This window comes from Macaca mulatta, chromosome 12 (assembly GCF_049350105.2).
Source record: "Macaca mulatta isolate MMU2019108-1 chromosome 12, T2T-MMU8v2.0, whole genome shotgun sequence".
Classification (NCBI taxonomy): domain Eukaryota; kingdom Metazoa; phylum Chordata; class Mammalia; order Primates; family Cercopithecidae; genus Macaca; species Macaca mulatta.
The window spans coordinates 63,421,248-63,446,972 of NC_133417.1; the positions used below are offsets into that span (position 1 = coordinate 63,421,248).

The following is a 25,725-nucleotide window of genomic DNA, read 5'->3' on the forward strand; positions in this document are numbered from 1 at the left end:
ACCTTGGTCAGGAAGATCTAGGTCGAAGTTGTCGATATGAGATCCACAACTACATAGTCATTACTTGAAGCCATGGGAGCAGCAGAGGCATGAAGAACACAGGCCCTACAGTGATCCTCAGGGAATCTAGTCCCCAGTGTTCCCTGTGCACCATATGACCATGGCTCTATCTCCTCTGAATAATAAGTGTTAACAGTTCCTACATCATAGGCACAATTACTGAGAGATCAATTTGATTTAAAGACTTAGAATGACAGGTAGCACATAGTACATGCTTTTAGTACATTTTGGCTGATGTTGTCACTATTATTATTGAGGGACTCACCTAGGGAAAATTTCTAGAGCAAGTAGAAAACTGGAAAAAGCAGTATTTACAAGAGGCGGGGAAGGAACAGGATTCTATGAAGGAGACAGTATAGCCAGAGGAGGCAGGATGGGCAAAAAATAGAAGGTGATATCAGTGAAGCCAGAGGAAGGATGAATGTCAAGGAGGATGTCATCAGTGATTTTGAAGGATGCAGAAACGTCAGGGTAGATAGATGGAGAACGGAAAAGTGCCCTTTGGATGTAGCCACCAAGAAATGGTTAGTAACCTTGGGGAGAACAGTTGGTACAGAGTTTAGAGCAGCAGCCAGATAACAGAGTTGAAGAGAAAATGAGACCTGAATAAGTGGAGAGTCCTTGAAATACGTGTGTCTGGAAAGGGAAACAGGAAGTGTCTGAAGTGAAGGACTGGGGAATCCGGGCACTGTCAGAGAGTGATGCGATGGTCAGGCTGAATATGGAAATACCTAAAGAGAAGGTGAAGGTGTCGTGGGTGCTACTACAGGCTGTAGAAGTTCTGAGTAGTTTAGGAGGTCCCCAAGCAAAATGAGTAAGGGAGGATCAGGGTCAGTGCTTCAGTAGAAGGGTTCCCTTTGGAAACCACTGCCTCCTGAGTGAATGGGAGGACTTTAGAAAAAGCTGACCACAGCTACATTGGTGGTACTTCAGAGAAAAGTCTCGCCTGCTATGTAGGAAGTTGGGTTAGTTTGTTCTCTTTTGTGGGAAACCGCAAACTCTCCTGAATAGAAGGCCTTGTCTGTTTTTAGATTTCAGACTCCAGTGTGAGTTGTAAGGATCCTAGGATATTTCTTGTGAAGAGCAAAAATTGCCCAGTGAAGTATTGATTCCTTCATGGTTCCTGGACTTGTTCACAGAACCACTTTTCTGCCTACAAGGCCTAAGAGAATTGGGGTCAACCCATGGCTTGCCCAGAGGTGATCCTTTCTATAGCCCCTTTATTCACTTTGCTGATGAATTCAGAAGGTTGTGGGTCTCGGTGGTAGACTGTGTTGTCCTTTCTTTCCAAAGGGACCCAGTCTTCTAACCCTGTTAACACACATGCTTGCAGGGAGACAGGCAGGCACTGTCCCAGGCATTAAGGTTGACGATATCCCTGGGGAGGTACGGGCCAGCGTGCTGGCCGCTGTTTGCAGGAGCCTCAAGCCCTACACGGGAGCCCTGACCTAGCCTGGCACTCTGCGGAGGATTTACACCAAGCATTTGGTTTAGAGATAGCATTATCTTGCAATTTCGGCTTCCTGCTTCTGGAAGGAGAAAAGACTGTTATGGAAGTAAACTTGATCTTTTCCTGTGTATTAACTGGAGGTAGGGAATTGTTACCATGAAAACTGCCCGGAGTAGCTTCAGAAAACAAGGGCAAAGAGGTTTTTTTTTTTGTTTTTGAGTATTTTCATAAAATTGACAAAGGAATTTCTTAAAAGAGTAATATGATGGGAAATACTGAATTAAGACTTTGAGTTACCTTAAATCAGTATCTGAATATTAAAGAACAACACAAATGTACCCACCATCCCTATCCTGGACTCCCTTTTTTTTTTTTTTTTTTTTTTTTTTTTTTTTTTTTGGAGATAGAGTCTCACTCTTTCTCCCAGGCTAGAGTGCAGTGGTGCGATCTTGGCTCACTGCAACCTCTACCTCCTGGGTTCAAGAGATTCTCCTGCCTCAGCCTCCCGAGTAGCTGGGATTACAGTCATGCACCACCACGCCTGGCTAATTTTTATATTTTTAGTAGAGACAGGGTTTCACCATGTTGGCCAGGGGGGTCTTGAACTCCTGACCTCAAGTGATCTGCCCGCCTCAGCCTCCCAAAGTGCTAGGATTACAGGCGTGAGCCACCATACCTGGCCAGCATTGATATTTTGATGTCTGCAGACTGGCTATATAAAGAAATCATACATTTTAATTTTGTAAGGGTTATTAGAGTACCTAATCTGTGTAAATTACTTGCTTTGAAGTTAAATAAATAGAGCATTATGGCTGTAGCAAAAAGGAACCACTGTTTTTCTCACTCATTTGTCATGAGTGGTGCTTCAGCCACTGCTTCCTTCTTGTGATTTTTATGTAAAAAAAAAAATGGATCTTCTGTATATGAAGTTTAAGAGGAAAGAACAAAAAACGACATTGAGAGCAAAAAAGGGTTATTGAGAACAGAATATGATCAGAAGATAAAAGAGGTAAATTATTAACTAAGTGGCATAATAACATTGTACAATGCTAAGAGCTTAGTAAAAATGGAATCCAAGGCATCTGTCTGTGGCAGAAATTACTTCATTTTTTTTTTTCTCTACTTAGGAATTGAAAATATATTTCCAAATTTTTGGCAAGTGAACCTCTTAGGAAAGAACATGGCATATTAAAAAAAATTAAGTTTTATTTTTTACTTTATCATGCCTCTAAAAAATAGCTCACAGCATTTAGCATTTTGTTCATGTACTTCACACCCAACTCCTCTTACGTGGTTGTTATTCCCATTTTACAGGTGATTAAACTGGGGTTTACCGATGTTAAAGTGACTCGTCTAATATTATATAATAGCTAGTAAGTGACAGAGCCTAGTGTCAGATTCAAGTTGATACCAAAATCCTGTAATCTTTCCATATTTGTTCTAATCTTTGTCAAATCGTATGCCTTTAAAGAGGCTTACAAGTTTTTAAACTACAGGACAGGTGGCCCACTGGCTGAATCTGGCCCTTGCCTGTTCTTTATAGCCTGCAAGCTAAGAATGTTTTATACAATTTTTAATGGTTAAAAAATAATCAAAGGCACAATATTTGATGACACCTGAAGATTAGATGAAATCAAATTTCAGTTTCCATATATATTATAAAATCTTATTGGAACACAGCCACACTCTTCATTTATGTTTATGGCTGCTTTTGCACTCCCAGGTCAAAGGTGAGCAGTTGTGACAGAGACCTATGCTGTGGCCCACAAAGCCTAAAATATTTACTGTGTATCTGGCCTTTTCTAGAAAAAGTTTGCCTACTGCTGCTCTAGGATATTAGAACAAAAATCTGTGATGAGAAGTTCTGTATGGGGCCCGAAAGCACGTTAAAGCTCTCTCACACCTTAGGTCTTTTGATCATTCCAGCAGCCGGCAAGGCAGATGGTGTTGCTTGGTTGAACCAATGGGGAATGGATGCCAAGCCCTGTGGTCTCATCAGCACCATGCAGTTTGTTCATGTTCACTTCTAGGTGCCTACTTTTATTTGACATCTTAAAACAGGGATTTGTTTTGACCCTTCAGCTTGAATGTTTTAATCCAATTCCCCTACCTCCTTAAGGAGAAACTGCATGTCAAATTTAGACCACCTCTGCTCTGTAGCCCCAGGCCGACTTCCTGGGTTACATGAGTGCTTGTTGCACTTTGTTGTGACTGTGGAGTGCAGGCACTGGTGTTGCCTCTGCCTTTCCCTCTTTCTCTCTACCCACCACAGTGTTTAAACGAATGAATGTATAATCAATCAAGTCAGTCTTTTTTTTTTTTTTTTTAATTATACTTTAAGTTCTAGGGTACATGTGCCCAACATGCAGGTTTGTTACATAGGTGTACATGTGACATGTTGGTTCGCTGCATCCATCAACTCATCTACATTAGATATTTCTCCCAGTGCCATCCCTCCCCCAGTCCCCCACCCCCGACAGGCCCCGGGGTGTGATGCTCCTTGCCCTGTGTCCAAGTGTTCTTATAATCAAGTCAACCATTTAAATTACAGAGGAAAAAGTCATAGTACTGTTTTCATCCTGGGAGATAAGACCTTTCACTATTGAATTTTGTGAAAGTTAATAGTTTCGTGACAGGAAAAGAAGCCAGGAGAGGAGAAAATAGAAGTGTGAATTTTAAGATATGTTTTGTTGCAGAATTTGGCTTAAATTTTGTATAGACTTTTGGGATTTTTAAAAAAGACATAAAAATAACCCAAGTTTTTATTGACAAGTTGTTTCTGTTGACAATTCATTGACAGATGAATGGATAAACAAAATGTGGCATATATATTGCAATGGAATATTTATCCTTAAAAAGGAAGTAAATTCTGTAAACCTTGAGGACATTATGCTGAGTGAGATCATGCCAGTCACAAAAAGACAAATAGTATGTACGTAATTTCATTTATACAAGGTGCCTAGAGTAGTCGAATTCATAGAGACAGAAGCACAATGGTGGTTGCTAGAGGCTGGGTAAAAGGGGTAACTGGGAGTTGTTTTTTCAGTTTGGGATTATGAAAAAGTTCTGGAGATGGATGATGGTGATGGTTGCACAACAATGTGAATATACTTACAGCCCTGTACACTTAAAAATGGTTAAAATGTTACATTTTGTTAGCATATATTTTGCCACGGTAAAAATATACACATATATCATCACCTGTTTAAAACATCATATCTACTTTGAATACCTAATCAAAATTATATATTACAAAAGAATGATTACCCTTTCAAACTATTTGTTTATCAATTGAAAAATTTACCATGTGATACATGGTATCTAAGTGATTCAGCCCTGACATGATTCAAATTTAAAGTGAATTGGGTCCTCTTGCATGTTTTATTTTCAAAGCATATTTATATAAAATTTGTAAGAAAGATTAGGTAGATAAAAGATTACAATCGATTATCAGTTACTCTTTCCTTCCTTACTGATTAGCAGTTTATAGAAGAAATTAATTAAAACTACAGAGTAAGCCAAAAAGCATCATTCTAAAGATACCAGTTCTTTATTAAATCCTGTGGAGTTTCCAGAGAAATACATACAGTAAAATCTATTAAAGCAAACAGTTCATTTTACAGCATATATATTTAAGATGTTATATATTTCATGCCCTTCTTGAAAATTAGTTCTTAAAACATTTTCTTTGATAGGTCAGAATTGGAACATTTAGCATTAATAAAAATTGGTACCGTAGTGTGGTTTTACATAAGCAAAGAACTCTTACTCTATTTTATTTAGAAAAATTAATAACAAAAATAAGTGCCCAAGGTAAAGGGAATTAAATACTCAGAAGTATAAAATAAAAAGTAAGCCACCCTACAGGCATCCAGTCCCATTTCCCAAAGGTTAAAATTTCCTCTAAAATTGAGTTTTTTGAGGATACATCAAGAAAACATTTATTTCTGCATATTCTAGCATAGATGTCTTTTTAAAAACAACTGCCTGGCTTTATTTTCCTGCATAATCTTTCTTAAAGATATTCTGCATCAGCACGTTTGGACTTACTTCAATTCTTTCTAGCAATTGCATGGAATCCTATTATGTAGAGTATGTATATATCTAGCTATTCTCATTTTGATGATTATTGGGTTGTTTCCAGTTTTATTTGATTGGTTGGTTTTGTGTACTTTTCCAAGTATATCACAACCTCAGCATTGGAACTAATGAGACAACAGGTAGATATGTAGTATTTACCTTTTTTTAGGTATTGTTAAATTGCCCCACCAAGAGTTTGTACCAGTTTACATTCCTTCTACACCATTTCTTCATAGCCTCACCAATGCTGTGTACTTTCAAATCTGATGTGTTGTTTCCAATTGTTAGAATAGGCCATAATGGGTTATTAGAATATTATTGAATACTGTTAGCATACTTTAATGGCTTCAGAAAAGCAAAAATACCAGTTGTCCACTAAATCAGAATACCATGTTTGAGGAATTGACAGTTTCCTCAACAGGTTTGTCCTGGGGTATGCAAATAGTACTTTGTGTCTCTTCTTTCTGCTTAATTTTCTGAATTCAATTTTAATTACAGAAATTGTGTTGTAACAAGTGATACAATTAAAAGAGATAATATAAAAGTGTAGATAATTTCTCTGTTCTTTCTCAGTACCACCCTTCTGAGGTGACCAATCGCACTGATCTGCTGTGTCTCATTCACAGCTGTGTCTGTTCAAACAAACCTATGTAGCCTTTGGGTTTTTAAATTTTGTTGTGTTTCACTCAGTTCTTCAGTTGACTTTTTAACATAATCATATATAATCGTCCTTCTGAAGCAATAGATAAAAGTCCAACTTATTCTTTTGAATAAGGACATAGTATGCTGTAGAATGGAAATGGCATGATTTGTTACAATATTGCTATGTGGATGGACATTCAAATTGTTTCAAATGATGCTGCAATTACTGTTTAATACACACCATTGCTTTTATTTCTGTAGACTAGATTTCCAAGTGGATGGCAGAGAATGAGGAATATGGCTTTTTAATTATAATAGTTATTACCAGATTATTTCTTCAAAGGGTTATGGCAAATCCCACTCCCATGAACAATACGTGCAAGTGCCCATTTCCCTCCAGTTCCTCACCAGCCCTGGCTGTTACCACTTTTTTAAATGTTTGCCAATATGATGAAAAATGACATGTCTGATTTTCTTTCTCCTTACTAATGAAATTGAGCAGTTTTTTCAATATTTTAGTTAGCATTTACATTTCATCTTAGGAGACTTGCTTGCTGATATTCTTTGACTATTTTTACATGTTTAAAAAATTGTGCGTAACATTTTGTTTATCCATTATAGGTTATGTGTTACAAATATTTCTCTCTCTTTTCTTGCTCATCTTTTAACTTTATGTGATCTGGGTACAAAGTTTTGTTTTGTTTGTTTGTTTGTTTGTTTGTTTGTTTGTTTATTGAGACGGAGTCTCACTCCGTCGCCCAGGCTGGAGTACAGTGGCAGGATCTCGGCTTACTGCAACCTCTGCCTCCTGGGTTCAAGCGATTCTCCTGCCTCAGCCTCTTGAGTAACTGGGATCACAGGCACAAACTACCATGCCTGGCTATTTTTTGTTTTCAGTACAGACGGAGTTTCACCTTGCTGGCCAGGCTGTTCTTGAACTCCTGAGCTCAGGTGATCTGCCCACCTCAGCCTCCCAAAGTGCTGGGATTGCAGGAATGAGCCACTGCACCCAGCCAAAGTTTTATTGTTGTATAGTTAAATATGCCTGTCTTTTCCCTTATGGTTTTGGAATTTTTTTTTTTTTGCCTTATTTAAGATTTCTATCATCTTAAGACTATAAAAATATTTTCCTAGGTCATTTTGTTTTTGTTTTCTATATTCATTATAGAACTTGTGTTTATGTGTGTATGCATGTGTGTGTACAGTTTGAGGTAGTAATCTAGCTTTGTTTTCTCTACTTAACAACAGCAGTACTTTTCCCATTGAACGAAATTTTCCCTTTGTCATTAGTTAAGTTCCCATGTATACTTGCATTTGGCTCTTTAATTCTTATTAAATTACGGGGTTTTATTTGATTTGAGAAGAAAGTTTTGAAGTAATAAAGTCAATTACAGTTCTAAATATAACCTTCAGCAACAGAATATGACACAACCTTAATTTTTCCGCTTCCTATAATGGAAAGAGCAAGAATTTAGAATTTCAGTCCAACTCTTCACTTACTAATTCATGTGACTTTGAGCAAGTCATTTACTTTGCCCCTCCCATTTTAGGATTGCTTAACTCAAAACTCTGCTGCACTTTTTAAGGTTTAGAGAAAATATAAATAGAGTGCCTGACCCACAGTTGGCATTCATTCAGTACTGCTCGATATTATTATTTTTGTTATGACTTGAAAGGTAGACTTTTGATATTAAATTGTGCCCTTTCCAAACATAAACAAATAGATTTCTTCATAAGTGAGGATGTATTTTATGCAAGAGAAAAAGAATTCTCAATATGGCAATTTAAAGATTCTTTTGGTCAAATAAATTAGTCTGAACAAAGTATATATTCAAATCTGGAACTTCTTTTTCTTCTTTTTTCCTTTTTTTTTTTTTTTTTTTTCGTTTTCTGTTGACTGTTGACTGCCCTATAGATGTAACACAAGTAAAAAGTAACATTACTTGCCTGCTTTTTTTTGTTGTTGGTAAATAGGGAGTATGCAGATATTCAATAAGGGTAAGAAAAAATAAAATTGCTTTTATATGTAGCTGGAAGGAGCCAAATGGTAGGGGAGAAAGCAGGAGAGTCAGAGAAAGACAGGGACATCAAATATGGAAGCACAGGGAACAGAGCACTCGTGGACCCAAAGACTGAAATGGGCTTTATTCTGGATGCATATATGCACTGAGGTTGGACTCAGCCTGTAGCTAGATGTGCCTGAGCTCTTCTACAGCTTTAGTGTTCCTTATAGGTTAGATATGGCTTATGGTTATCGACAATAGATTGATCTTTCTTAACCTTCTTTCCCAAGAAGCCCACGATAACTTCTGGAAGTTTAGAAAGGAATGATGATATTATTGAAACCATACAGATAACATGAAAAAAGTTAAGACAAGATTTTGAACACTTATACCTCTTGAGCCAGCTACCCAGCATTCCCAAGGAGCCATTTAATTGACTAGGGCATAACTAATAAGTATGTTTTCTAATTCTAGTACCCTTGCCACCCACACACACACATTAAGCCACAGAATATCTGCAGAGCAGAAAGGATAGTTGTAAAAGTAAACCTAGTATAGTCTTAAGGAAAAAATCTACCTATATTAGGTGGTATTTGTTTTCATTCCCATTAGATTTCATTAACTTGCTAACCAAACCTTAAATTAGTAATTTTTAAAATAAGCCTCCTATTCTCTAGTGCAATTGATTACCTCTACTGAGGAATAGAAGGTTAAGTTTAGCCTTGTTGTTTCTCTTATCATTTTTATATTTTTTACAGTGTTTTCATTAACTAGTCTACGTAGAGAAAGGAGAAAATTGGTCATTTATTCTTTTTAGTTTTCCATTTCAGCAAATAATGATTTATGCGGATTATTATCATATACTGTGTAGTCAACCCCCAAATAAGCATCTAACATTAGGTGATATGCATCATTGGTCTTAATAATTTTGATATATATATGTGTGTGTTTATATATACATATGTATATACACCCATATATATACACATGCACAGTGAAAACCCAAATTGTTCATGTTAAGTCATTACTAGTTTTCATAATTTCTTAAGGTTTAAAGTAATAGCTAATCAAATATTCAAGGCATTACATTTTAAAGAAAATCTCATTGTGTTTTTGACGTTAATTCTACCACATAACTACCTTGTTGGACAATGATAGCAACGGTTGTCATTGACAACTACAGCTTACACTCCTCCAACTTCTATTTTCCTTGTGATATCTCTTTTCCTCAATATTTGACTACTAGGGCTTTCCCAAATTTAAGGAATTTTAAACATAATAAAACCTCAACTACAAGACTGAACTAGAATTATTTATATCTACACACACATGCAGCACACATATCTATACATCCTATCTATACATTCTACATTTTAGGAGAAAAAGTAAATGAAAATAAATGGCATTCCCAGTTCAACAATTAAATGTCAGTAGTCTGTTCAATGAGTTTTCAAAAGTGGCATGCTAAGGCTGGAAACCCCTGGTTTTTTGATAACGTAGCATGTGATATCTGAGAGATCAAGAAATCAAGGAGGAAGGGGGGGCTGTAATAAAGGAGTAAGTCGTAAAATCACCCTGAATGACTTACCAGGGTTTTCTGGGTTTGTTGTTGTTGTTGCAAAAAGCTGCAGAGATACTAAGATGAATGAAATACAGATTCCACTCTTCTTTAAGAGGAGTCCTGTTTAGTAAAGTGAGATGTCACAGAGCACTATACCCAAGGGCTGGATAAAGAACTGTAGGTGTTTATGGGAGGGTGTTTCAAGTGGATGGAACAAATGAGGAAAAGCCTTGAGTGGTGTGTATAGGAAACCACAAATAATTCTGTGTAGGTGTGTGAAGGGAAGTGATGGGAGACCACAAAAAGATATTTGGGGGCCAGACTCTACAGAGGGTGTTAAAACAAGGCTGAGTTGGCTTTTTATAAGTGGTTTTATGGGTTGGGTTGGGTTGGGTAGAGCATGGTGCGCAGTGGTTAACACCGTGGGGTTAAGACAGATTGAGGTGATTTCAAATCTTGGTTTTGAATGACCATAGGCAAGTCAGTTCTCTATGAAATGAGGCTGACTCTGACTCCCTCACAGGCTGATTATGTGGAGTTCTTGAAGAAATACTTGGCACTTAGCGTAGAGCCTAGAGCCCAGTAAGCCTTTTTTAAAACATAGAGATTATTGGTGAGTAGTATTGAACTTTGGCAAATGTATCAGGAAAAAATGTAAGCAGTGGAAGCAGGATCCCGTACCACCATGGCAGGGAGAAGACTTAATGAGGAGTTTTTGCAATAGTCTAAATTAAAGTGAACCTGAAGGAATAGTGAGGAAGGAAGTGGATTTGGCTTATGCTAAAAATATGAACTGACAGGATTTGGGAAATCACTTAATGTGCAAAGAATGGGAACAAGGTAAAGGGAGGAAGTGACAAAAAGATGAGAACACTTACAGTTTGAGCCTAAATGAAAGAGAAATGGTGGTTCCATTAGGACAGTGGTTTTCAACGTTCTGTGTGCATGAGAATCTCCTGGAGGACTTGTTTAAACAGGTTTCTGGCTGGGCATGGTGGCTTACGCCTGTAATCCCAGCTCCTTGAGAGGCCGAGGCAGCAGATCACCTAAGGTCAGGAGTTCAAGACCCACCTGGCCAACATGGCGAAACCCCTTCTCTACTAAAAATACAAAAAAAATAGCTGGGTGTGGTGGCACACACCTGTAATCCCAGCTACTTGGGAAGCTGAGACAGGAGAATCGCTTGAACCCAGGAGGCAGAGGTTGCAGTGAGCCGAGATCATGCCATTGCACTGCAGCCTGGACAACAAGAGCAAAACTCCATCTCCGAAAGAAAAAAACCACACAGGTTTCTGAACCCTACCCCTCAGACTTTAAGAAGTTCCCAGGTGGTGCTGATGTTGCTGGTTCAGGGACCATACTTTGAGAACTACTCCGTGCAGAAACAGAAAACACTGTAGGTGGGGAAATATGGGAGAGGACAGAGGTGTATCTGGGTAAGGCCATGGCTCATCCATCATTTAAATGTAGCTACATAGCAGACCACTGAAAATTCGATTAAAGATAGTGAATTTGGACATTACCACTGTACATGGACCCGTGTGATGGTCATATTGTCAAGTGAGAGGCTGAAGAGCCAAGGGCAAGTTACACAGTGAGGCACTGTTGAGAAGACAGTGTTTTAAGAAGCCATTGGCTCACGCCTGTAATTCCAGCACTTTGGGAGGCCGAGGCAGGTGGATCACCTGAGGTCTGGAGTTCAGGACCAGCCTAACCAACATAGTGAAACCCCGTCTCTACTAAAAATACAAAAATTAGCCAGGCTTGGTAGCACATACCTGTAATCCCAACTACTCAGGAGGCTGAGGCACAAGAATCACTTGAACCGCAGAGGCAGAGGTTGCAGTGAACCAAGATCATGCCCCTGCACTCCAGCGTGGGCGACAGAGTGAGAATCTGTCTCCAAAAAAAAAGCCATCCGTGTGGTGGATACGTAGGAAAAGCATGGGACTCTATGTGTTTTGTTTGAAGTTCTTATCCACACATGGTTTTTAGTAAAAAGCTTTTCTTGTGTATATTTAATGTACCCCCAAACCTCTCCTCCTTTATTTTGGTTTCCTAATAGAGGAGCTAAGTTACAGATAAGAGCCTGAGTCTTAGAATATAAACTTCAAACATCTGATAAACTTTACTATTTTCAATCTGCTTCATTAAAACTGAAGGAAAGATGTCAACTAGAACTTGGTTTATTCCTGTTTTGGTGGTAGGATAAAACAACAACAATCTTAATATTGTTCATCTCCTATTAGAATATTAGCTAGTAAGGCTAGAAATTAGGTGTGTAGCTGTATGTTGCACTTTTCTTTGATCCTGAGATCTCAGTGTAACAGACGATGGCCATAGCCTAGGACAACAAATCCCGCAGAGCTGTCCTAATAATGTGTATCCTTCATGTCTTCAAATTGATGCAACGTCAGCAGTTTCCATTTGAAGACTAACCCTTTGTAGTGCCCTTCCCTATGTAAGTATTCAGTCTTGACAGAAGTGATTAAAATTTTGTTTTCCAATTTGTAAAAAATATTTTAAATGTAGACTATAGTATAGTACCTCTTAATTCAGCCTTCCCTAAATACAACAAATAAACTTTTTTTTCAGTGTTGTCTAAGTTGTGTTCTCAAAATGATAGTTCCTTGAGATGTTAATAGTTGTTCTTTGCAAAAGAAAAAGTGTGCTTAGTGTTCAATAAATCAAAGAAGTGCTGGATTAAACAAAGGTAAGCTGACTTCCTGCCGGTAGACTTCTCAGAACTTTTAATATGGTAGGGTTGCTGTGACTCTCCAAGATTTAGAGTCTCCTGGGCAGCATTTCCCAAATCTGCGTGACTCGGAACCCTTCCTTTAAGGGAATATCTGTTAACATCCTGTGGGACGCTGGTGTTCTCAGTTTGAGAAACATAATGTTATTCATCTTTGATTTTTAACTTCCTTCTAACAAAGGAAGGTAGCCAGTACAATGGTGACTGACATCATATGCCCAGCATTTCTATAATTAGTAATACATTGATTTAGGGATTACCAAGTAGACAATAATGGTCTATCAGTTATTAAGTAAATTGTGGTAGATAGTCAGGACATTTGATTACCTCTGTCGAATTTGCTGGTTGTCTTAAGGATGAGAAGTTCAAGGACCTTTGTAAATATGACTGCTTTGGTTTTTGCACCAGCCTAGGTTACAGGACGATATTTAGGATGTTTTGGGGGATTTCTTAGTAGTTCTTAAATATTTGTTTTTAATATAGTTTCCTAAACTTGGCCCAAAGATATGATCATGACCATAATTGACTCATCTTTTCGATATGGGAAATGGGGAGAAATGCTATAGCATGTCCTGGGTACAGGACATAATCCTGCCCAATCCCCTCTATCTTAAAAATCTAGTCAGTGATAATTAGTATTTCAGTGATATAAAACTCTCAGTATACTAAGGCAGAAAGTAGATATTTTTCAAAGCTTTTTAACCAACAACAGTTGAAATAAAAATGCTTGCTTTCTTAACCAGTAATTCCATCACATAACGACCATCTGTTTTCTTCTTTCAATATAACTGGAACTAAGTACCTTCCTGCTGAGATATATAGTCATGGAAAGGTATGTTGTCTCTTGGTGTGTTACACTGCTAGCATGAGATGATTTTTGTCAAACAGATAAACATTTCTAAAAATTACTATGTATTTTATATTAAGAAAAATATACAAGCATTGGAAACCAGGATTTCAATGACTTCAATACCTGGAATGAAACTGTCTTAAAAAGGAGGTCAGTTTAAAGAAAAATACTCAATGAAAGAGATAATATAGGTCAGAGGAGAAAGAAACAGACTGAGGAGTCCTATAATCAAGAAGGTATGTTCTCAGATGAGAAAAACTTGAGCGTTAGACTGAATGAAACTTGGAGGATTCCAGAGAGAAGCAAGATTCTGGAGGAGGCAGGAGAGCATGCAGAGACCAGCCTTGGATGAGAAAGGGACAGTCCCTCCACTAAGCCTGGAGGAGAACTGAGGATTAGTGTGAATGTGGGGGCAGGAGTTGAGTTGTCAAGCTGATGGTCTGAAATGAGCGCCAACTGCTGTTTCTTAATTGTCGTCATCATAGTTGTAGTAGCTATTGCAGCTACTCCTGAATTAGTCAGCTGGACTAACTTGAAGTAAATCCACATAATGATGCAAATTGACAACTGAGCTAGATGGCTGGAGGCTCAAAAGACAATGAGCTTTTGCACATATTTTGGAAGCATAATGGTCTTTACTGATTAGGAAGAAAAGGAAAACATGATTTACTAATATCAAAAATGTAAGGGGGATATGACTGCAGATCCTACTGACAATGAGAACAATTATATAACATATACTGACAGCGAAGAATATTATGAACCACTTTATGCTAATAATTAGAGGTGGTAAGGAGCCAGGAGCACACCATCTCTCCTCTCCCCTCTTCAAGGCATCTCGGGTTTGGGGTGTGGAGGAATTCATAGTTTTCACCAGAGAGGGTTGTAGGAAAATGCAGTATTTTCAAGAAAGAACTACATTTCAATTAAAGCCTGAAAGTGGAGAGTATTCTTAGTAACTCAGAGGTGGAGAACATTCTGATTAAAAGATAAAGAGTTTGTATTGGGAGTTATACCTGATGTAAATGACGAGTTGATGGGTGCAGCACACCAACATGGCACAAGTATACATATGTAACAAACCTGCACGTTATGCACATGTACCCTACAACTTAAAGTATAATAATAATAAATAAATTAAAAAAAAAAAAAAGATAAAGAGTTTGTAAATAGAGAGTTTGTAAACTGGAATGAGGCTTCCACAGGGCACAGTTGGAAGGGGTCAGGAGATACGTCACTATGGCCATCCGTGAGAACTTAATGAGGGTAAGAGACTAGGAGGCCACAGGAGGATGAAGTATGACCTGCTTTCGGTGTTAAGTGAAAATGGTTCAAGGGACTGAGCCTTGAACAAGAGTGGAGCTCTTCCTGCTTATCAAAGGAGCGGGAGTGCAGAGACCTAATTCTGAAAGCTACCTGGGGTTTCTGAAAACCAGAAGGAAAACGGTACCCTTGTGACTAGATGTGCAGTATCCTAGTATTTCTATTTGAAAGAAACACAGTAATCAACAATTTTAAAGCCTTATTTAGAACTGAGTAACTTGGGAGTTGAAGTAAAAGTCAACCTAAACAGGAAGGGAAAATAAAAGAAGAAAGATAGAGATTTCACACCCAATGACCATGCAGGAACAGACATGAAAAAGAACTAATAAGAAGTCTCAGAAATGGAAAATACTGTCTTTGAAAAAAAAGTTAAGTAGATGAAATAAACCATAAACGGGACACATAGAGAAATAGTGAATTGAAGGCAGTGCTGAGAAATTCTCCCTGACTACAGCTCAAAGAAATTAAGAGAAAATATGAAAGAGCTATACTGTAGATTCAGTATTCTAACCAGTCTTTCCCCTGAAAGAAACTAAACATACTCAATAAAATATTGGAATTTTTTTTTAAAGCAAGGCTAAGCTAGAAAGAAAAGAAATAGTTCGCAAAACTAAAAGCAAAATGCAAATGAGAATCCTAAGCAATAAACCTGGCTTTTACCCTGAAGATATCCGGCAAATCTAGGTGATCTTGAGCATGCCATTTGACAGCTCCATGCCAGAGGCATTTGAGGAGGCCTAAGGTGAGGGTTCAAATTAGATCCTTTGCCCAAAGCTAAACTTGCCAAAACTACAACATTGGCTAAAACTGATAAGAAATCTGTCCCACGGAAGAGGACAGCCCTGGGTGCTGGCAGGAGGAAGACATTTTCCCCAATAGTTATGATACCTATGAGATTCAGAAACTTAAATTGGTCAATAAACATAGGAAAAAGGTGTTTGTTATCAGGGAAATACAAAATAAAACACAAGCAAAATAGCATTCTATGCCTATCGGACGACCAAAGAAAAGAGAAATTTAAGGCCCAGAATACCAATTGATGTCAGTAAGAATGTGAAGAAGCTGAAACTCTCATTTATTACTGGCTGGAATATAAATTAGTACTACTACTTTGAAAAGTAACCTGACAATCATTATCAAGCAAAACTGAAGATGTGTGTATCTTTCGACCAAGCAATTCCACTTCTAGGTCTCTTTACTCTGGAGAAGTATGATTCAGGTGCACAAGATGGTTTATACAAGAAAGATTATTTTACAGAATGTTTATGATTACATAAAATTGGGAACAACCCAAGGTTCATGGTGAGAACATATAAAGACATTATGTGATAGCTATGCAATGGAATACTACTGAGAAGTGAAATTAGATTAGCTAGATCTACATGTATTGATGTTAATAAATCTCAAAATCATGTTGCACTAAAAGCAATCTGCAAAACCTGTACAACAAACCAGTGGCATAAATTGTGTGCACATATAAAACAATGCTATATCTGTTGCCATTTATGGCTCTGTAAATATGTAAATGTGTAGTAGTAATATAAAATACTCATGTGAATATTAAGCACCAAATTTAGGGTAATGATTCCTTCTAGGGAGGGAAGAAAAGAGAAGAATGGGATGTAGGAAAGAGAAACCAGGGATTTCATTGTATTTTAAAATAAAATTGTAATGTTTTACTTCACAAGACATCTGATGCAGATGTAGCAAAATATTAAAGTTTGCTATAGCTTGGTCAGATTCACAGAAGTTTATTGTGTTATTGTCTATAATTTTCTGTATTTTTGAAGTGTCTCACAATATTTTTAAATTGGGAGAGAGAAATCTATCATTATAGAAATGGAAGGCAAAAAAAAGACTGTTTCAGGTTGGGTTCTCACTGACATGGAGTTTTACATGCAGAATATTTGTCAGGGATCAACACCTGTGGAGGAGAGGGGATGAGAAAGCAGGATTAGGCAAGGGAGAATTCCAAATCAGGCTGACAAAGCCTTGGCCAAGGCCAAAGGGAGCAAATCTGGGCCTGGTCTTTACTTTCTTACCTGGATCAGTGCCTGAATGCAAGTGGCTCTCTGCAGCCAAGCCACCCCTGAAGGAGCTGATGACCACAGGCCACCTGCTGGCAGATGGGGCAGCCAACCCTTCCTTGGGCTTCCATGGGCAGTGTAGCTCTGTCTACCAAATATGACTCATCTGAAAGTGCTGCTTTATTTTCATCTGTTCCCTTAACTCTCTCTCAAAGAATATTTATCAGTATTCTTATTTGAGAGGAAGGAAATAAATATAAAAGACAAGCTTTGTAACACATGTGAACAGATTCCATTTTTAAAGCATATTAGTAGCCTTGACTTTCTAAAGTCATGTGTCGTTTTGCTAGGCTCTACAAGGAAATTTTCATACACTAAATCACTGACAAATGCTTTTAACATTAACTTTTTTCTTCTCATGAAAGAACAAATACAAGCTCGCCCTATAATTTAGATTCCCAGTTTGGGATACTGATTTAAGAACCAGTCTTCACATTTTTTGTTTAGAGGATAAAATACAAGAATTTAACTTCATAGATGATGTCTCTGCATCATCATCTTAATGAGTGTTATTTTGGAAATTATTAGATGTGTTTTCATATGACTGCATAATGCTCTCCTCCTCCTCATCAGTCATTCTAAGAAGCCAGTAGAGACCGAATTGTCAAATATTGATATCCCACTCATACATCTTGGTGCCATTCACGTGTGTGTGTGTGCAACTTGTATTCTGTAGGAATAATAGTAATAATTTTGCAAGAAAGCATATTTTTCGTTTGTAAACATTCACAGGTGTTAAACTTTTACAGATTCAGTACTTTATAGCTTCTTGATAGTCTGCTTTTGGCACTTTGATGAAGTCCTACTTGTGAGAAGTTGTGGGCACATAGTAGGTTGAATGGTTTTGATAAAAGTAGCCAGTGATGTTCAATATTATGGGCTCTGCGCCAGGAGGGATATAATGTAGACTTAACTCAGTCCATAAGAATGTTAAATAAAACATATAGCTACATCATGTATGTATAGACTTTCCTAGCAACTCAACAACTGTGAATTGTTTCTATGGGTACGTCGATCAAAGTTTCTAGTTGTAAGATACAGACACTGACATGGCTAATTAAACAGAAAAGTAATTCATTAAGGGATTATTAGTGAATTCCCACACTTGTTACAAGTACTGGAGAACAAGACTTGAGACTAAGATTCCAGGAACAGTGTCCAAATTTGTGCCACAAAGTTGATCAGATAAAGAAACTATTGTTATAGCCACCAAACACACAGAGTTGTGTATGGAGGTTGTTTCTATGTCAGGAACTTGACCTTGAGAACTAATGCAGGAAGCACAGCAAGAAGGCAATAGAGAAAATGAGTGTCCTCTTTACTGGAGTCAGAGTCTCTGTCAGCACCTGCATCACAGTCTGGCATGGGTGTACCTTCTTGGCAGAGCCAAAGTCACCTGTCTGTGCTTTTGAGGGAAGGAAATATGGGAAATTCCAACTTCTGCCTTCAAGCTGGAACTTTCCCAGCCATTTCCTTGAAAGGTTGTTTACAAGGTCATAGGCAGCCACAGACATGATAAAAATTCATTCCTGTACAGTGGAATTTTTTTCTATGAATGGAATTTTTTTTCTTTGTTCTTATTTGCAATGTATCTTCATACTATACCTGATATGGTAACTTTTGGCCATCCCAAAATGAGGACAATACTCCAGCTCCCAATCCCTAGTAGCCACTGAACTCAGAGGACGAAGGTAATATGGTGGCTTGGGGAATGTTTTGGGATTCCCGAGTAGTCCTTTCCTGGCCCAGCTTGATAGAACCAGGCAGTCTTGTGGGAAAAGATGCATGTAATAACAAGTAAGTAAAAGAAGTGAACGAATGGAAGTCTATCACAAAAAAAAAAAAAAAAAAAAAAAATGATGCTGTTTCAGAGCAAAGAAAAAGTGTGAGTTAAGCATAATAGTATTTTCAAATTGGATCTTAGCCTTGTACTGAATTCTGAACAATTTATGTCTATCTAGTCTTTTGTTACTGAACATCTATTAAGAGCCTAAGAATTGTTAGGCAGAGGCAAGCATTGTCCCACTTACCGATTATGATCATATTGTACAGCGTTATTGAGCCAGCTATTATTCATCTAGGCCCTGTCCAATACGCCCACACCAACTGGGATCATTAGGAAAGGATTCGCAGTATCAGAAGGTGGTAAGGAGTTTAGGAACTGTTTCTTAAAAATTATTCTAAGAATAGCTTGTGGAATTTGCAGAGCCAGTGCTGTCAAGCAATTACATGTTTGCCTGATTTCACAGGGAGTTCATGTACTTTTCAATTAAAATTTTTAATGGCAAATGTATAAATATAATCATAAATAATATTTTTAGGTCGTTTTATTTCTGAATTGTTTCTAGATTTAATACTAATATGTCTGGTATTTTGAACTAGCAGTCATCAAATTAAGCTACTTACAGTTCAGCATTTGCTTTGAGTAGACTTGTGAGGAGACAATATGGCACAGGGGAGCTTGAGATGCTATTTGTGGCTTAAAACCTTTGGAATATACTTGATCTTTAGATATTTTATAACATGACATGTTTTCTACTTATTAAAATCCCATCAAACTAACAATGAGAGAAATACAAATAAAGTTAAAACATCCTCTCCTTTCATAGAACTTGTTTGCCTTCACTTTGCAACGTAGATTGAAGAATATAATTTCTGTAGACACTCTTCCAGCTTTTGAATATATTTTAAATTCCATGTTATGGCTTAGTCTTTTTCATTTCTTGTGTTCCTTCTCTCCCTTTGCATGGTGGCACATGATTGCTTTTGGACACAGCAAATTTTTGTTGGTTGTATTATAGATAAATATGGCAAGACTTTCTGTGGCATTGGAATCATTTTTTTTTATTAATTAAAAGACTATATATCAAACATGGTAAAGTGATTCTGATCATGGGGATTTACATTTTTTTAAACTATGCTGACATATAGTATGAGAAATATAAAAAGTAGCCATTGTTTGCTGTGCCTCTGATGTAGATACATTAAGTAAGGTCTCTGGAAGCCTTAACTTTAATAAGGCACTGTAGCAGAAGTACTGTTTAAAGACCTCAGTTAGAACCAAAATCAGAAAAGGCAAATAAAGATCTACATGTTTTCTATCCCAAACAAAGGCTGATATTCTATTGCCTTTAGATTTGAAAAAGCTAGGAATCAATAGGTCATTTATTTCATCCACAAATTGCATTTCACAAAGCCACACCATAGCTATATGTTATGGGTACGTTCCTGTGTTTCCTGTGACATACATTACTTCATATATCTGCCTGAGCAGCATACCTCGGAGCCTTATATGCCTTTTATTTCTTTGAATCACAGGAGCTTCAGTTTCAACGACTCACCCGAGAACTGGAAGTGGAAAGGCAGATTGTTGCCAGTCAGCTAGAAAGATGTAGGCTTGGAGCAGAATCACCAAGCATCGCCAGCACCAGGTACAGGGCCAATGGCTCCATCTTTATGCACACTCAAGTTACATACCTTATTAAGTTGTTCTGTATGCAGCAAATGATTCTGTTAGTGTTGTTACTGTTAACTTGCCTTCCAGAATTTGAAACCAAAAATGTCCATTTATTCTAATTTTGAGAAGCCTCTTGCTGTATCGACTGTCCCTCAGTCCTGTGCTTAAAATGTTTTCTATAGCATTGGCAAGCTTCTGTAACAAAAGCTACTGTGCTGCCTTCAGATTCCTCATATGTCCACACAGTTAATGGATGTTGTTGGGATTAATTGCTAATTATTTGGTAAAGCTAATTGGCTGGTGCTTTGAACACCTGGTATTGATTTTCTTTAAACTAAGAAATATTTCTAAATAAGATTGCATTAACTTTTAAAAAGGTCTCCAGTTTACTTTGGGTTTTTCTAGAACTCTATGAAAGTACCACACAAACTAATTACTATAAGGAATAATTTACTGTACTCATATATAGTAAATACAAAATGAGTGCATTACTATAAAAACATAGTCATGATTGTTATTTTTTATTTAAATACCTCTCATGCTATTTAAAAGCATCATTGTTGGCTGGGTGCGGTGGCTCAAGCCTGTAATCCCAGCACTTTGGGAGGCTGAGACGGGCGGATCACGAGGTCAGGAGATCAAGACCATCCTGGCTAACACAGTGAAACCCCGTCTCTACTAAAAAAAATACAAAAAAACTAGCCGGGCGAGGTGGCGGGCGCCTGTAGTCCCAGCTACTCGGGAGGCTGAGGCAGGAAAATGGTGTAAAACCCAGGAGGCGGAGCTTGCAGTGAGCTGAGATCCGGCCACTGCACTCCAGCCTGGGCTGGGCGACAGAGCGAGACTCCATCTCAAAAAAAAAAAAAAAAAAAAAAAAAAGCATCATTCTTGTAAAAATTACTACATGTTCTAAATAATTAAATCATTGCTTATCCTACCTATAGATTTCTTTCTTAATAATTACATATTTCTATAAAGCCTACTGTAAAATGCTTTCATTGCTTGCAGTTTTAAATTTGATCTGCCTACACTTAGGTAGACATGCCTGCAATAACTTTTCTCTCAGTCATTTCTAACCTCATAATTATTCTACTTTTCAGTATCTTGTGTTACTCATGGGCAAAAAAACTTCTTAGTGAATAGAATGCTGTCTGTTGTTTCTAACTGATTGTTGGTATGAACATTAAACTGTTGGGCTGGTAAGTTGTAGTCATGTGAATTGTTCATCTCTCTTAACAGTTGTGTATATTGATATGTTTGGTAAGGCATAAAGCATATAAATAAAGGTCGTCGAAACCTTTACAAAACAAATATAAGATTATGTAATTATTTTATAAATATCCAGAAAGGTTTTTATAGGAAGAGAATCATAAGCAAGGTATAAAATAATAAATTAGAAATTTCTAACTCAGACTTTGCAATACCCAATGAAATAATTTGTTAAGGAAATTAAAACTGTGAAAACAAAAATTAGCTTTAATTCTCTATAATATTTTTTAGAAATTATCCATATCTTTAACACCAAAAAGAACAATTCACAAACTCAATAATATGGTATTATATATTTCTAAAAGGTATGAACCAACTGGTTTTGTTTTTCTAACCAGAGTTATATTTTAATGGAAAAGTGATTCAACATTTAACAGAATTCTGTTAGTACTTCTTATTCTGGCAGTATTACCAACTAAATTAAAATAGAAATTCTCTTGATAAACTCCTAGTAATACTTGGTATATCAATAATAAAGACCAATACCTAGAGGAAATGGCAGAAGAGGAGGGAAAATCCCCAGATGTCGAAACTAGAAAGAGCACTGAAAGCCAGAGCCAGAAGCTTGAGCTACCTCTAGGAGATGTTAGAACAGTTGTCAAACCTCAAAGTAAGCACTAGAGGTGGGTTTTATACCCATATAGGAGCCGAAGAATGAAGTCTTGTGTGAGCTCAAGATGGTATGTTTGAACTTAAGATTACTGTACTAAGCCATGTCCTTTAAAGGACCCCACGATTAGCAAACCCCAGGCTTCTACCATATGTGGATTTGGAGCCCAAATGTAACTATCCACATTGCTCAGGAGTCCCCAGCTGAGAAAATGGCACCATTAAAGATGAGCTCACCGTGAGATAGTATAAAACACAAATTTGAGTGACATCAGCAAGATGACAGGATAGGACTTGTCAGTGCTCATCCTCTCACAGAAACATCAGTTTGAACAACCATTCACACACACAAATACCTTCACTAGAGCTAAGGAATCCAGATGAGAGATTATAGCACCTGAGTGTACAAAAATAAGAAAAGATGTGTTGAAGAGGGTAGGAAGGACAGTTTCACACTGTGCTTTGTTCATCATGTATTTCTGAATTAGTTCTGATTTTGTAAAAAAAAATAAATAAATAAATAAATGCATTGAAATACATATCATAAACTTGACCATCAGTGAAAGAATCAGTGAGCAAAAGAATAGTTTCACACTCCCAAGAACTGGATACCATTGGGGGAAGTCTGACAGGTGTGCACAGTAAAATACAAAGGATGCTCATTGCAGCATCATTTGCAAAAGTAAAAATTACAAAGAATATACTTATTCTTCAGGACAGAAATGGAAAATAAACTGTTAATAGGTACACTCTAAAGCAGTTAAAATGAAACTCTAGAGCAGTTAAAATGAAATAACTGGATCTACGTGTATCAACATGGACGTGTTTGCAAAACAGACTTGAAAAGCTGTAAGTTGCAGAAGAATAACTATAGGAGGATATAATCTATGAGCAATTTAAAATATATATATAGCAATACTGCATAATAATTAAACAGTACTTGGTGTTTTTTTCAGTGTATGCATGTGGAGTAAAAGTATGAAATATTTTGGAATGACACCAATTTAAGATAGTGGAACCTCTAGAAAGGAAGAAAGGAGGATGATACTAGGAATTAGGCTTTCACTGAATCTGTAGCGTTTTATTCAAGAGCCATCTGGAGCAAATATAACAAAATGTTAACAACTGTTAAATGAAGGAGTGGTTGATATATGCATGGCTATTAGATGATGTTCTGGACTTGTTAATTTTAAAATGTTAAATAATTTTAAGGCTATATCATTCAGCTGGCTAATTCCATATGTTTGTTAAAAATCTCTAAGTAAAATACATATTGTGGGCAGTAGTTTCCGTCAGTGACTCTTTTTTGTGGTTCCTCTCTGGTTCTCAGTGCCTGGCATTTGTACCTGGTATGTGACTATGGCACGACCAGTGAATGTCAGGTGAATGAATGGGTCATGCAGAAATGGGAGTGGGATTGACCAGGGAAAGGAGGAAAATGTACACAGAGGCATATATGATCCCACATTACAGTCGTCCTGGAGCACTAAGAGGCTCAGTGTCTACGATATGCCCTAAAAGGACCTTATGAAATTGGAAAGGTGAAGCTGGCATTTAATTGTGAAGAACTTTATTGGATCTTTCAAGGAGACCTACTGAAAGTTGTTATTGGTGGTGGTGATGGTTATTGGAAGTTTTCCTTTTTTCAGAGTGCAGTGTGTAAAACAGAATAAAGAGGCCAGGCAGCCAGATAGGAATCTATTATGAAATTTTAAGGGTTATGAGTAAAGTGGGTTTCTTCATTCAGTGATCTCTGAGCCGTGGTTGGAATGGGAACTGATCCACTTGGATTGCCCTACTTTCTTCTCATGTTGAATTCCCATCTATTTTTGATGTCCCAACTAAATGCTTACCCTTCTTTACAACCTTTCTCAAGTTTCTCTGGAAAAGTCACCTCCTTCATCTGAATTCCCATCACTGTTTCCCTGTGCATGTTAGCTGCTCAACAGGTCGTAAGGCCCATTCCAACCCCATGGCCCTGGCACAGAGCCTGGCGCTCAGCAGATGGGCTCCCAGCCAAATGATCATTGAATGGATAATGAACCTTAAGTCCAGGATGCTTCAGGCACATCAAGTAAAGGTGCTTTGCCATTAGGGGAGCCAAGGGTTTTTTTTATTGTGTCACTTGAGAGATCCCCCTTGCGTCTCCAGTGCATGCCAACTGTCAGTCTTGGAACCAGAATCTAAGGGATACAGAAGAACAGAAATTAGCTCTCAGACCCAGGCCCCCTTTCCTGTCTGCCATTTCCAATTTGCTAAAAAAATAGCAATTAAAAGTGGAATTGCTGCTTTGGGCCATCAAGCTTCTGTTTGATTCAGTTCGTTTTTGCATGGAATGAGTTTAATCAGCAAAATGGGGGATTTGATCACCAGTTACCTTTCATAGTGTTTGGATCCTGTGGCAGAGTTGGTAAGGTGATCTGTAAGATTTTCTTACTTTTCCTGGTCCAAAGATGACAGTAATGACTCAAAGGAAAACAAAATGGATTTGTTTTTATTTACCTTTTCACCCATCCAAAGTTTTTGTCATTATTGGCCTCACCCTGTGAAGAAAGATGCAGCAGTGGCATGAGGTCCTGTTTAATACCTGTTTAATTATGCTTATGTTGTGATAAACTGTGGAATCCTCCTCCCCGAATGAGTGGCTCTAATAGTGAGTACTTTGTTTGCCTCACACTTGTAGGATCAAAGATTCATTTTTAACCCATGCCAGAATATGTTTCCATTTTAAAAGTGGAAACTAGTCCTCTGCATACATTTGCACCTGTCAGGAAGTGTCCCAAAAATGTGAACTGCATAATAATCATTGGCAGTTTATTTGCAGTATGCCTTCTTGAGAACATTTTAAAAATCTTAAGATAAAATTCCTTACTTTTTCTATTAATGACTCTTTAGAAGTAGTAGTCTTCCCAACAAGGTAAAAACCTCATTTCTGATGACTTTTCCATTGGTTTTATTTACTTCTAAAAAAATTAATAAAACTCACATTTTCAATATATTTTAATGAACTTTCATCTGGGATTGATGAAGCCTGTATCAAGAGATGATATATCAGACCAGAAATAATCGCTGCAACCTTGAAAAGCCCTGAAGATGGGTTATGGCCTCGTTTAACAGACCAGTTGTAGCCTTTCTTCATTTGTACCAGGTACACTAAAGTTATCTGTGCAGATAATATTATCTGTGTATTTAATATTTCACCTCATTGAAGTTTGGTTTTGTAATGAATTAATAAAGAAGTTATAGTTTGTCTGCATTTATATTGAGTAGAGTACAGTTATATTTCACCTCATTGAAAGGAACCAGTTAATAGGGAAGAAAAAACTTTTCTGCATTTGTTCTGAGTATGCTATAGTTACTGATGCATTCAGTATTTCACCTCATCCAAAAGTATTTGAAACACCTTTCAAAATACAAAAACTAAAAGGAAATGAGGGCAAAAAGAAGATAAAATTTAGAAAAATAAGATGAAGCCAAGGTTAAACTGGTACACAAAATGTATGTTGTAACCTTCCATGCCACATTCGCTCTGAGTGACCTAATAGCCATGCTAAAGACAGAAACACTAATGAATTCCAC

General features: G+C 37.3%; 1 protein-coding gene across 31 annotated transcripts in view; it reads left to right on the plus strand.

Annotated features, from left to right (window-relative positions):
* Window positions 1-25,725, plus strand: part of PKP4 (plakophilin 4) — a 229,254-nt gene that overhangs the window by 104,056 nt on the left and 99,473 nt on the right. For all 31 annotated transcript variants that reach the window (XM_077956234.1, XM_077956241.1, XM_077956215.1 and 28 more), the window contains 1 exon segment: window positions 20,130-20,242. Coding sequence is in view for 19 of the 31 variants with exons in the window: in XM_077956215.1 (XP_077812341.1) it covers window positions 20,130-20,242 (113 nt within the window). In the remaining 12 variants the exon portion in view is untranslated.